The following is a 14,022-nucleotide window of genomic DNA, read 5'->3' on the forward strand; positions in this document are numbered from 1 at the left end:
CGGCCAGAGATGGAGAGGGGTCGGGGATGGAGAGGGGCTGGGGATGGAGAGGGGCCGGGGATGGAGAGGGGCCGGGGATGGAGAGGGGCCGGGGATGGAGAGGGGCCGGGGATGGAGAGGGGTCGGGAATGGAGGAGGGTCAGGGATGGAGAGGGGCCGGGGATGGACAGGGGCCGGAGATGGAGAGGGGCCGGAGATGGAGGGGGGAGAGGGATGGAGAGGGGTTAGGGATGGAGAGGGGTCGGGGATGGACAGGGGCCGGAGATGGAGAGGGGCCGGAGATGGAGGGGGGAGAGGGATGGAGAGGGGTTAGGGATGGAGAGGGGCCGGGGATGGAGAGGGGCCGGGGATGGAGAAGGGCCAGGGAAGGAGAGGGGTCAAGGATGGAGAGTGGTCAGGGATGGAGAGGGGTCGGGGATGGAGAGGGGCCGGGGATGGAGGGGGGCCGGGGAAAGAGAGGGGTCGGGGATGGAGAGGGGCCGGGGAAGGAGAGGGGAGAGGGATGGAGAGGGGTTAGGGATGGAGAGGGGAGAGGGATGGAGAGGGGTTAGGGATGGAGAGGGGTTAGGGATGGAGAGGGGCCAGGGATGGAGAGGGGCCGGGGATGGAGAGGGGTCAGGGAAAGAGAGAGGTCAAGGAAAGAGAGGGGTCAGGGAAAGAGAGGGGTCAGGGAAAGAGAGGGGTCAGGGAAAGAGAGGGGTCAGGGAAAGAGAGGGGTCAGGGAAAGAGAGGGGTCATGGATGGAGATGGGCTAAAGGTCAGCGTGTGGTCCTGACCTGGTACTTGTTGGTGGAGTTGAATGGAATCTCGGCCACCTTCTTATTCTTCTCTCTGACCGCTTTCACTGACCCGCAGGACAACTCGATGCACTTCAGCAGCGCCGACTCTGAGGCATCACCTGCCACGTCCCTCTGAGGGGACAGGGACATGGTGACAGAGACACACATGACAGAGACATATAGGGACACAGCAACACAGTGACACAGTGACAGAGACATATACGGACACAGCAACACAGTGACAGAGACACAGTCACAGAGACACACAGTGACAGAGACACACAGTCATATACGGACACAGCAACACAGTGCCACAGACCCACAGTGACACAAACACACAGTGACAGAGACACACAGTGACACAGTGACAGAGACATATAGGGACACAGCAACACAGTGACAGAGACCCACAGTGACATACAGTGACAGAGACACACAGTCATATATGGACACAGCAACTCAGTGACAGAGACCCACAGTGACACAAACACACAGTGACAGAGACCCACAGTGACACACAGTGACAGAGACACACAGTGACAGAGACACATACTGACCCAGTGACAGAGACCCACAGTGACAGAGACCCACAGTGACAGAGACCCACAGTGACACCGTGATAGAGGCACACAGTGACACAGTGATAGAGGCACACAATAACAGAGACACAGTGACACAGACACACAGTGACAGATGCACACAGTGACAGAGGCACACAGTGAGAGACAAACAGGGCCGCAGTGACAGAGGCACACAGTGACACAGTGACAGAGACACACAGTGACAGGGACACACAGGGCCGCAATGACAGAGACACACAGTGACACAGTGACAGAGACACACAGGGCCACAGTGACAGAGACACACAGTGACACCGTGACAGAGACACACAGTGACAGGGACACACAGGGCCGCAGTGACAGAGACACACAGTGACACAGTGACAGAGACACACAGGGCCTCATGCAGTAAGCACCGGGAAAAAAAAATCGGCAGGGTTTGGAACTCGCCATGTTTTGCCGAGTTACTCTCACGGTATGCAGAAAGGCCGAATCCCAGTGAGAGCAACATTTCCAAACATGGCGAGTAGCCGGCGGTGATAGGATCTGCCCTCCGATAAGGGCTCACCCGGCGAGATCTCTCTGCAGCAGAGAGAGATCCCTGAATTTATGTATGTCTATCTATGGATAGACATACTTACAGGGACAACCGATGGCTGATTTTGCAAATGCTTGTTTTTATGTATTTTAAATGTATTTTGCTTGTTTATTTCGAAATGTTTGTGCAATTTAATATTTATTTTTATTTAGTAAGATGTATTTTTAGTGGAGTTTTAAATAGTTTATTTCGGGGGGGGGGCTTGCTTTGTAATAGTGGCTTCTTTTTGGTAGTTAGATTTTGTCTGATGGTGGTTACTTTGAGCTTTCATTTATTTTCTAATGGTTTTGTTTTGGTGTTTTAATTGTGAATTGTGGAATTTATTTTGTATTGGGTTAATTGATTGGTGGTAATTTATTTCTGTTTAGTTCTTGATTTGTTTTTATTTTCTGATTGTTTGGATTGCATTGGATCTTGTTTGTGTTTGTTTTTTCTGGCTTCACCATTGACTGGCATAGTGTTAAATGATGCCCATATTATATGGGCATCATGTACCCACTCTGCCATTCAATTGTTTTATTGGCATTTGTTATCTATTTAATTGGCTATGTGATGTGTTTTATTTTGATATGTGCTGTGTTTAATTTGAGCCTGTTTTTTTCTAATCCTTCCCCATTCTTAATATAGGGGTAAATCATGCCCACATAATATGAGCATGATGTACCCACTGTACCAATGAATGGTTGAAGGGTGGGGGTAGTTGCCTGGGGAGGGTGGTTAGGCCTTGTGGGTGGGTAGTGGCAGAGGGTGGGTTAACCCCTTAATTACTATAGCGGTTATTAACCACTAAGGTGAGTAAGGGGCTAGGGGACATTAGAATGTATTTTGCTATGTATTCTTTCTGGTAACGGAGAACAGGGACCTGCAGTAAGCTGACGAAGACGCCATTCATATTGCCAGGGGTAAGTAGAACGGTTTTATTTACTTTATTTATGCTGTCTAATGTTGTGTTTAATAATGAACAAACAATCTATTATCCATATCTGGATAATAGTTATTTTGTCCATTACTGTACTGCATGTGTTTGGTGGGGGGTGGGGGGGAGGGGGTGTTATTGATTTAAATGTAGGCCGTGTTTTATTTTCTATGTACAGGAATGGTACCGCAGGCCAGTGGGGACCCATGGAGACCACCTGAGGACTCCCCCAGGCCCCTGTGGGAACCACCCGAGCGCCCCAAGACACCTGTGGGGACGACCCGGGGATCTCCAGAAACCCGCGTGGACCACCCGTGGAGCCCATTGGGGCCCACGGGGACCTGCAGGTACCACCTGGAGCCCCAAGAAGTCTCGCGGGGACCACCCGGAGGCCCCCAGACACCCATGGGCACCCCCTGGGGTGCACTGTGGGTCCTGCGGACACCTGTCAGGACCACGCCGGCATGGGGTAATAATCGAATGTGTAAAAAAATAAATCATGTTTTTATGGGGGACTCAGGGGGTGGGTGGTGTATTAGATATTGTAATGTTTATTGGGGCCTAAGAGGTGGGTAGTGGGGCTGTTGTGTGTATTGTTTTTATTGTGGGTAGCGGGGGTGGGTGAAGGGATGGGTATTAACCGCTAAGGTAATGAAGGGGTTAAGTCCACCCGCAAACCCCCCCGCAAGGCCTAAACACCCACCAAGGGCCAAATACCTCCTTCACTCACCCCTGCTACCCACAACAAGCCTGGCACGGGTGGTTAACCCCTTCATTGACTTAGCCGTTAAGGTAATGAAGTGGGCTGTAAATGCATTTTTCCGTGCTCGGATGCATGCCGGGGGCCTCCGGTGCTGGTATTAATGAGTATCAGCTCCGGAGACCCCCGGCATCACTCCCAGGCAGGAAAAGGGCCTGATTTTTTCTAAGTGCCGTCTCCCCGCTCCTCCCCACCTTCTTGCCAACTTTTTGTGGCTGGATGATTGGGAGAGAAATTCTTCATTCTAGAGCGGCGCTCAGCTGCGCGACGCACAGTGACAGAGGCGCACAGGGACAAAGGCGCACAGGGACAGAGGCGCTCAGCTGCGCGACGCACAGTGACAGAGGCGCACAGGAACAGAGGCGCTCAGCTACGCGACGCACAGTGACAGAGGCGCACAGGGACAGAGGCGCTCAGCTGCGCGACGCACAGTGTCAGAGGCGCACAGGGACAGAGGCGCACAGGGACAGAGGCGCTCAGCTGCGCGACGCTGATCGGGGCAACTAGAATACAGAGAGTTTGAAAAGCTGGCGATGAGCGGCGAGATAGGGCTATCGGCAAGCGGGCCAGGGTTTTTTGGGGGGGCTTACTGAATCGCAGTAGGCTGGCGATAAGTGGATTATCGCTGCTTACTGCATGGGGCCCATAGTGACAGACACACACAGTGACACAGGCACACAGTGACAGAGGCACACATTGACAGAGACCCACAGGGACAGAGACCCACAGGGTGACAGAGACCCACAGGGTGACAGAGGGACACGGTGACAGAGGGACACGGTGACAGAGGGACACGGTGACAGAGGGACACGGTGACAGAGGGACACGGTGACAGAGGGACACGGTGACAGAGGGACACGGTGACAGAGGGACACAGGGACAGAGGCACACAGTGACAGAGGGACACACGGTGACACAGTGACAGAGAAACAGTGACAGAGGGACACAGTGACAGAGGGACACGGTGACAGAGGGACACGGTGACAGAGGGACATGGTGACAGAGGGACACGGTGACAGAGGGACACAGGGACAGAGGCACACAGTGACAGAGGGACACACGGTGACACAGTGACAGAGGAACAGTGACAGAGGAACACAGTGACAGAGGGACACAGTGACAGAGACACACAGTGACACAGTGACAGAGAAACATTGACACAGTGACCGAGACACACAGTGACCGAGACACACAGTGACCGAGACACACAGTGACAGAGGGACACACGGTGACAGAGGCACACGGTGACAGGGACACACGGTGACAGAGGGACACACGGACAGAGGGACACACGGACAGAGGGACACACGGACAGAGGGACACACGGACAGAGGGACACACGGACAGAGGGACACAGTGACAGAGGGACACAGGGTGACACAGTGACAGAGAAACATTGACACAGTGACAGAGACCCACAGAGACACAGTGACACAGTGACAGAGACACAGTGATACACAATGACAGGAACCCACAGTGACAGGGACCCAGTGACACAGTGACAGAGACACACAGTGACAGAGACACACAGTGACACAGTGATAGACATACAGTGACAGACATAGTGACAGAGGCACAGTGATACAGAGACAGAGACGCACAGTGACAGAGACGCACAGTGACAGAGACGCACAGTGACAGAGGCGCACAGGGACAGAGACGCCCAGTGCCAGAGGCGCACAGTGACAGAGGCGCACAGTGACAGAGGCGCACAGTGACAGAAGCGCACAGTGACAGAGATGCACAGTGACAGAGGCGCACAGAGACGCAAGTGACAGACGCACAGTGACAGAGGCGCACAGGGACAGAGGCGCACAGGGACAGAGGCGCACAGGGACAGAGGCGCACAGTGACAGAGGCGCACAGTGACAGAGGCGCACAGTGACACACACACTGCCAGTCACACACCTTCAGTACAGGTATGTTATCATTTCCAGCTTTGAACACGGCGCGGTTACACAGCGCAGCGATGCGAGCCAGCGCCGCCCACGTGAGAGAGCTCTTATCAAAGGATGCACCTGAGAGGGGGGGAGAGGGGAGGATGGGGGGAGAGAGAGAGGGGAGGGTGGGGGGGAGAGAGAGGGGAGGATGGGGGGAGAGAGAGAGGGGAGGATGGGGGGAGAGAGAGAGGGGAGGATGGGGGGTGAGAGAGGGGAGGGTGGGGGGAGAGAGAGGGGAGGATGGGGGGAAGAGAGGGGGGAGGATGGGGGGAGAGAGAGGGGAAGAGAGGGGGAGGGAGGAGGAGGGAGAGAGGGGAAGAGAGGGGAAGAGAGGGGAAGGGAGGGGGAGAAGGAGGGGGGGAAGTGAGGGGGAGAAGGGAGGGGAGGGGGGGAGGGGGAGAAGGGAGGGGAGGGGGGGAGGGGGAGAAGGAGGGGGGGAAGTGAGGGGGAGAAGGGAGGGGAGGGGGGGAGGGGGAGAAGGGAGGGGAGGGGGGGAGGGAAGGGGGCGGGGGGGAAGGGAGGGGAGGGGGCGGGGGGGGGAAGGGAGGGGAGGGGGTGGGGGGGAATGGAGGGGAGGGGGCGGGGGGGGGAATGGAGGGGAGGGGGCGGGGGGGAAGGGAGGGGAGGGGGCGGGGGGGAAGGGAGGGGAGGGAGGGAGGGGAGGGGGGGAAGGGAGGCGAGGGGGGGAGTGGAGGGGAAGAGAGAGGAGAGGGAGAGAGGGAGAGAGGGGGGGGAAGGGAGAGAGGGAGAGAGGGGGAGAGGGGGAGAGGGGGAGAGAGGGGGAGAAGGGGGAGAGGGGGAGAGAGGGGGGGAAGGGAGAGAGGGAGACAGAGAGACAGTGAAATACAACCAGAAGCATAGAGCGGCGCGTACCTGTAGCATGCAGAGCAACGCATACCTAAAACACGCAGAGCAGCGCGTAACTGAAACACGCAGAGTGTACCGTACCTGTAACACGCAGAGCAACGCGTACCTGTAACACTCAAAGCGGCACATACCTGTAACACGCAGAGCTGCGTGTACCTGTAACACCCAGAGCGTAGCGCACCTGTAACACGCAGAGTGTAACGTACCTGTAACACGCAGAACGGCACATACCTGTAACACGCAGAGCGTAACGTACCTGTAACACGCAGAACGGCACATACCTGTAACACGCAGAGCGGCACATACCTGTAACACGCAGAGCTGCGCGTACCTGTAACACCCAGAGCGGCACATACCTGTAACATGCAGAGCAATGCGTACCTGTAACACGCAGAGCGTAGCGCACCTGTAACACGCAGAGCATAACGTCCCTGTAACACGCAGAGCATAACGTACCTGTAACACCCAGAGCGTAACGTACCTGTAACACGCAGAGCGTAACGTCCCTGTAACACGCAGAGCATAACGTACCTGTAACACGCAGAGCGTAATGTACCTGTAACAAGCAGAGCGGCACGTACCTGTAACACGCAGAGCGGCACGTACCTGTAACACGCAGAGCGGCACGTACCTGTAACACGCAGAGCGGCACGTACCTGTAACACGCAGAACGTAACGTACCTGTAACACGCAGAGCGTAATGTACCTGTAACACGCAGAGCAACGCGTACCTGTAACACGCAGAGCGGCGCGTACCTGTAACACGCAGAGCGTAATGTACCTGTAACACGCAGAGCAGCACATACCTGTAACACGGAGAGCGGCGCGTACCTGTAACACACAGAGCGGCACGTACCTGTGACACGCAGAGCGTAACATACCTGTAACACGCAGAGCGTAGCATACCTGTAACATGCAGAGCGGCACGTACCTGTAACACGCAGAGCGGCGCGTACCTGTAACACACAGAGCGGCGCATACCTGTAACACGCAGAGCGGCGCGTACCTGTAACACGCAGAGCGGCGCGTACCTGTAACACGCAGAGCGGCACATACCTTTAACATGCAGAGCGGCGCTTACCTGTAACACGCAGAGCGGCACGTACCTGTAACACGCAGAGCGGCGCATAACTGAAACACGCAGAGCGACATGTGTGTGTTTAACGCGCACCTGGAACACGCAGAGCGACACGTACCTGGAACACGCAGAGCGACGTGTGTGTTTAACGCGTACCTGGAACATGCAGAGCGACGTGTGTGTTTAACGCGTACCTGGAACACGCAGAGCAACGTGTGTGTTTAACACGTACCTGGAACACGCAGAGCGGCACGCACCTGGAACACGCAGAGCGGCACGTACCTGGAACACGCAGAGCAACATGTGTGTGTTTAACGCGTACCTGTAACACGCAGAGCAGCACATACCTGTAACACGGAGAGCGGCGCGTACCTGTAACACACAGAGCGGCACGTACCTGTGACACGCAGAGCGTAACATACCTGTAACACGCAGAGCGTAGCATACCTGTAACATGCAGAGCGGCACGTACCTGTAACACGCAGAGCGGCGCGTACCTGTAACACACAGAGCGGCGCATACCTGTAACACGCAGAGCGGCGCGTACCTGTAACACGCAGAGCGGCGCGTACCTGTAACACGCAGAGCGGCACATACCTTTAACATGCAGAGCGGCGCTTACCTGTAACACGCAGAGCGGCACGTACCTGTAACACGCAGAGCGGCGCATAACTGAAACACGCAGAGCGACATGTGTGTGTTTAACGCGCACCTGGAACACGCAGAGCGACACGTACCTGGAACACGCAGAGCGACGTGTGTGTTTAACGCGTACCTGGAACACGCAGAGCAACGTGTGTGTTTAACACGTACCTGGAACACGCAGAGCGGCACGCACCTGGAACACGCAGAGCGGCACGTACCTGGAACACGCCGAGCAACATATGTGTGTTTAACGCGTACCTGGAACACGCAGAGCAGCATGTACCTGGAACACACAGAGCGACACGTACCTGGAACACGCAGAGCGGCACGTACCTGGAACACGCAGAGCGACACGTACCTGGAACACGCAGAGCGGCACGTACCTGGAACACGCAGAGCGGCACGTACCTGGAACACGCAGAGCAGCACGTACCTGGAACACGCAGAGCGGCACGTACCTGGAACACGCAGAGCAACACGTACCTGGAACACGCAGAGCGACACGTACCTGGAACACGCAGAGCGACATGTACCTGGAACACGCAGAGCGACACGTACCTGGAACACGCAGAGCGACACGTACCTGGAACACGCAGAGCGACACATACCTGGAACACGCAGAGCGACATGTGTGTGTTTAACGCGTACTTGGAACACGCAGAGCGACATGTGTGTGTTTAACACGTACCTGGAACACGCAGAGCGACATGTGTGTGTTTAACGCGTACCTGGAACACGCAGAGTGACATGTGTGTGTTTAACGCGTACCTGGAACACGCAGAGCGACGTGTGTGTGTTTAACGTGTACCTGGAACACGCAGAGCGACGTGTGTGTGTTTAACGCGTACCTGGAACACACAGAGCGACGTGTGTGTGTGTTTAACACATACCTGGAACACGCAGAGCGACATGTGTGTGTTTAACATGTACCTGGAACACGCAGAGCGACATGTGTGTTTAAAACGTACCTGGAACACGCAGAGCGACATGTGTGTGTTTAACGCGTACCTGGAACATGCAGAGCGACATGTGTGTGTTTAACACGTACCTGGAACACGCAGAGCGGCACGTACCTGGAACACGCAGAGCGACACGTACCTGGAACACGCAGAGCGGCACGTACCTGGAACACGCAGAGCGGCACGTACCTGGAACACGCAGAGCAGCACGTACCTGGAACACGCAGAGCGGCACGTACCTGGAACACGCAGAGCAACACGTACCTGGAACACGCAGAGCGACACGTACCTGGAACACGCAGAGCGACATGTACCTGGAACACGCAGAGCGACACGTACCTGGAACACGCAGAGCGACACGTACCTGGAACACGCAGAGCGACACATACCTGGAACACGCAGAGCGACATGTGTGTGTTTAACGCGTACTTGGAACACGCAGAGCGACATGTGTGTGTTTAACACGTACCTGGAACACGCAGAGCGACATGTGTGTGTTTAACGCGTACCTGGAACACGCAGAGTGACATGTGTGTGTTTAACGCGTACCTGGAACACGCAGAGTGACGTGTGTGTGTTTAACGTGTACCTGGAACACGCAGAGCGACGTGTGTGTGTGTTTAACGCGTACCTGGAACACACAGAGCGACGTGTGTGTGTGTTTAACACATACCTGGAACACGCAGAGCGACATGTGTGTGTTTAACATGTACCTGGAACACGCAGAGCGACATGTGTGTTTAAAACGTACCTGGAACACGCAGAGCGACATGTGTGTGTTTAACGCGTACCTGGAACATGCAGAGCGACATGTGTGTGTTTAACGCGTACCTGGAACACGCAGAGCGATGTGTGTGTGGTTAACGCGTACCTGGAACACGCAGAGTGACATGTGTGTGTTTAACGCGTACCTGGAACACGCAGAGCGACGTGTGTGTTTAACGCGTACCTGGAACACGCAGAGCGACATGTGTGTGTTTAACGCATACCTGGAACACGCAGAGCGACCTGTGTGTGTTTAACGCGTACCTGGAACACGCAGAGCAACATGTGTGTGTTTAACGCGTACCTGGAACACGCAGAGCGACGTGTGTGTTTAACACGTACCTGGAACGCGCAGAGCGACATGTACCTGGAACACGCAGAGTGACACGTACCTGGAACGCGCAGAGCGACATGTACCTGGAACACGCAGAGTGACACGTACCTGGAACACGCAGAGCGACATGTGTGTGTTTAACGCGTACCTGGAACACACAGAGCGACATGTGTGTGTTTAACACGTACCTGGAACGTGCAGGCCACGGATCGCTCACCTGACTGGTCCTCGGTGGTGTCGGCCTCGTGGATCTGGTTATCAAACCACATGTGCGCTACGGTCATGCGGTTCTGCGTCAGGGTCCCGGTCTTGTCGGAGCAGATGGTGGAAGTGGATCCGAGCGTCTCCACAGCCTCCAGGTTCTTCACCAGGCAGTTCTTCCGCGCCATGCGCTTAGCGGTGAGAGTCAGGCACACCTGGGAGGGGAACACGCACAGGCACCGCGTGTGTCACGCTGTGACGTGGGGCAACAGGAGGAGGTATAGGGAGGGGTATATGGGGTAATAGGAGGGGTTATAGGGAGCAGGTTATATGGAGCAATAGGAGGAGTTATAGGGAGGGGTTATATGGGGTAATAGGAGGAGTTATAGGGAGGGGTTATATGGGTAATAGGAGGAGTTATAGGGAGTGGTTATATGGGGTAATAGGAGGAGTTATAGGGAGAAGTTATATGGGGTAATAGGAGGAGTTATAGGGAGCAGGTTATATGGGGTAATAGGAGGAGTTATAGGGAGCGGTTATATGGGGTAATAGGAGGAGTTATAGAGAGGGGTTATATGGGTAATAGGAGGAGTTATAGGGAGAGGTTATATGGGGTAATAGGAGGAGTTATAGGGAGAAGTTATATGGGGTAATAGGAGGAGTTATAGGGAGCAGGTTATATGGGGCAATAGGAGGGGTTATAGGGAGAGGTTATATGGGGTAATAGGAGGGGTTATAGGGAGCAGGTTATATGGGGCAATAGGAGGAGGTATAGGGAGAGGTTATATGGGGTAATAGGAGGGGTTATAGGGAGCAGGTTATATGGGGCAATAGGAGGGGTTATATGGTGGCAATAGGAGGAGTTATAGGGAGAAGTTATATGGGGTAATAGGAGGAGTTATAGGGAGCAGGTTATATGGGGCAATAGGAGGGGTTATATGGAGTAATAAGAGGGGTTATAGGGACCGGGTATATGGGGTAATAGGAGGAGTTATAGGGAGCGGTTATATGGGTAATAGGAGGAGTTATAGGGAGAGGTTATATGGGGTAATAGGAGGAGTTATAGGGAGCGGTTATATGGGTAATAGGAGGAGTTATAGGGAGAGGTTATATGGGGTAATAGAAGAAGTTATAGAGAGGGGTTATATGGGGTAATAGGAGGGGTTATAGGGAGGGGTTATATGGGATAATAGGAGGAGTTATAGGGAGGGGTTATATGGGGTAATAGGAGGAGTTATAGGGAGGGGTTATATGGAGTAATAGGAGGAGTTATAGGGAGAGGTTATATGAGGTAATAGGAGGAGTTATAGTGAGCAGTTATATGGGGTAATAGGAGGAGGTATAGGGAGAGGTTATATGGGGTAATAGGAGGGGTTATAGGGAGCAGGTTATATGGGGCAATAGGAGGGGTTATATGGGATAATAAGAGGGGTTATAGGGAGCAGGTTATATGGGGCAATAGGAGGGGTTATATGGGGTAATAGGAGGGGTTATAGGGAGCAGGTTATATGGGGCAATAGGAGGGGTTATATGGGGTAATAAGAGGGGTTATAGGGAGCGGGTATATGGGGTAATAGGAGGAGTTATAGGGAGCGGTTATATGGGTAATAGGAGGAGTTATAGGGAGAGGTTATATGGGGTAATAGGAGGAGTTATAGGGAGCGGTTATATGGGTAATAGGAGGAGTTATAGGGAGAGGTTATATGGGGTAATAGAAGAAGTTATAGAGAGGGGTTATATGGGGTAATAGGAGGGGTTATAGGGAGGGGTTATATGGGATAATAGGAGGAGTTATAGGGAGGGGTTATATGGGGTAATAGGAGGAGTTATAGGGAGGGGTTATATGGAGTAATAGGAGGAGTTATAGGGAGAGGTTATATGAGGTAATAGGAGGAGTTATAGTGAGCAGTTATATGGGGTAATAGGAGGAGGTATAGGGAGAGGTTATATGGGGTAATAGGAGGAGTTATAGGGAGGGGTTATATGGAGCAATAGGAGGAGTTATAGGGAGGGGTTATATGGGGTATGTCATAATGGAGGGGGTTTGGCCCGGGATTAAAGGGGTTACACCCCATTTGGCCACTCCCTACTCTCACCTGGGAAGCAAGGGGTTAACTGGACAAGGGTCCAGTAATGTGGTTTTTACCTTGCTTCAGTATCCAACTGTTTATTCCCCTGTGTAAAATGTATTGTCTCATCCTGGTGTTTGCAATCATCTCATACACTAGGGTTGATGCTGGAGAGAAGGGGTTAATGTTAAAATAGTGATTATAGCCCTTTGTGTAATTTTCCTGCCTTTTCAGGCTCCATTTTGCAGCCATCCATAGGTCGCCATTGAGCCTCCATGCTTTCTAATGGCAGAAGTAGCGGTTTTGGACCTGTTTTCCAGCGACGACCAGCAGGTGGCGTCCGAGAGGAGGAGCGGCGGTTTCCCATTGTAAGTCAATGGGCTCATTGACTTCAATGGGGATTCCTCAACGCCGGCCTCGAGGAACAGGTTGGCAGCCATCCAAACCGCAGACCGCAAAAGCAGATACAATGTCTTTGAAATGAGTTTCATCACTTCGGTCAAGTTCAAAGACAATTGGCGTGGGAATCTTAAGTTCTAGGGCCCCTGGGAATAAAGTTCTTTTTGTCCCTAGCTCCTAGGAACCCCCACACACGATCCACACCGGGTCCAGGAATGAGAGACCCCCGTAAGGGATCGAGCAGAGGAGGAGGGTCGCGCCATTGATTTCAATGGCGAAGCGGAGGTCCCATTGAATCTAATGGCGGCGGGCGCCATGCATTGTCAATGGCGGCGCCGGCCATTGATTCCAATGGGGAAAAGCCGCGTGGCGTAAAAACGACTAAGTGTAAAATGCTGAAAAATGTAAGTCCATATCTCCGGGTCTGGAATGACCAGAGGGATGGGATTTGGGTGGCATGTAGCCAAAGTACCGGCTTTAATGCATGCCCCATCCCAGCCCTCTCAGACGGAGTGTGGACGAATGTAAAGAGTTGTGGATTTTCTCATAGACTTCAATGGCGGCGGTTTCGCCATTGAAAGTCTATGGCGGGAAATTCCATTGACTACAACGGCGGAGTTGCTCCATTGAAACCCACGGCGGCGGAGCCCGTTGTTTTCAATGGGGATTTAGTGAAACGCTGAGATTTCTTTTTAGCTGAGATTTTTATAACAAAATATGAAACGGTTTATATGGTATTTATATATCTCCGGTTCTGAAGGTCGCAGCGGGCTGAAACTTTGACCCTATAGTGTATCACTTCCGGCATTAAGGTCTGGAAAGTTTGGACCCGCTGGACCTACCAGAACTGGGTATTTTAATATGTGTAGATATTAAAGTGTATATGGGATTTTGGATCTGCTCTGAAAAATGCAGACTCCATCTGCTATGCTAAATAGGGCAGGAAGGGCATCCTGAGGAAATTAGCATAGCCCGGTGATCAAAAGGTAACTGTCCTGATTGTTTATACTAAGGGCAGGAACAAAGGGACTGAGTGTTTTTAAGTGTCGGTCTTCACACTTACAAGGGAAGCCAAAATCTCCTTCAAAGAGATTTTTCTAGCCAGCTCGGCACCTAGGTTGAAAGAGAGGGGGTTGAAATGGTTTTTAAACC

General features: G+C 53.4%; 1 protein-coding gene across 1 annotated transcript in view; it reads right to left on the reverse strand.

Annotated features, from left to right (window-relative positions):
- Window positions 1-14,022, reverse strand: part of ATP1A3 (ATPase Na+/K+ transporting subunit alpha 3) — a gene marked incomplete at its 5' end in the record, with an annotated part of 141,926 nt that overhangs the window by 84,370 nt on the left and 43,534 nt on the right. The window contains 3 exons of the mRNA XM_075606696.1: window positions 777-911; window positions 5,522-5,631; window positions 10,419-10,617. Of these exons, the coding sequence (XP_075462811.1) occupies window positions 777-911; window positions 5,522-5,631; window positions 10,419-10,617 (444 nt within the window). The remainder of the gene's footprint in view (window positions 1-776; window positions 912-5,521; window positions 5,632-10,418; window positions 10,618-14,022) is intronic.

The sequence above is a fragment of the Ascaphus truei genome, chromosome 6 (genome assembly GCF_040206685.1).
Source record: "Ascaphus truei isolate aAscTru1 chromosome 6, aAscTru1.hap1, whole genome shotgun sequence".
Taxonomy (NCBI): domain Eukaryota; kingdom Metazoa; phylum Chordata; class Amphibia; order Anura; family Ascaphidae; genus Ascaphus; species Ascaphus truei.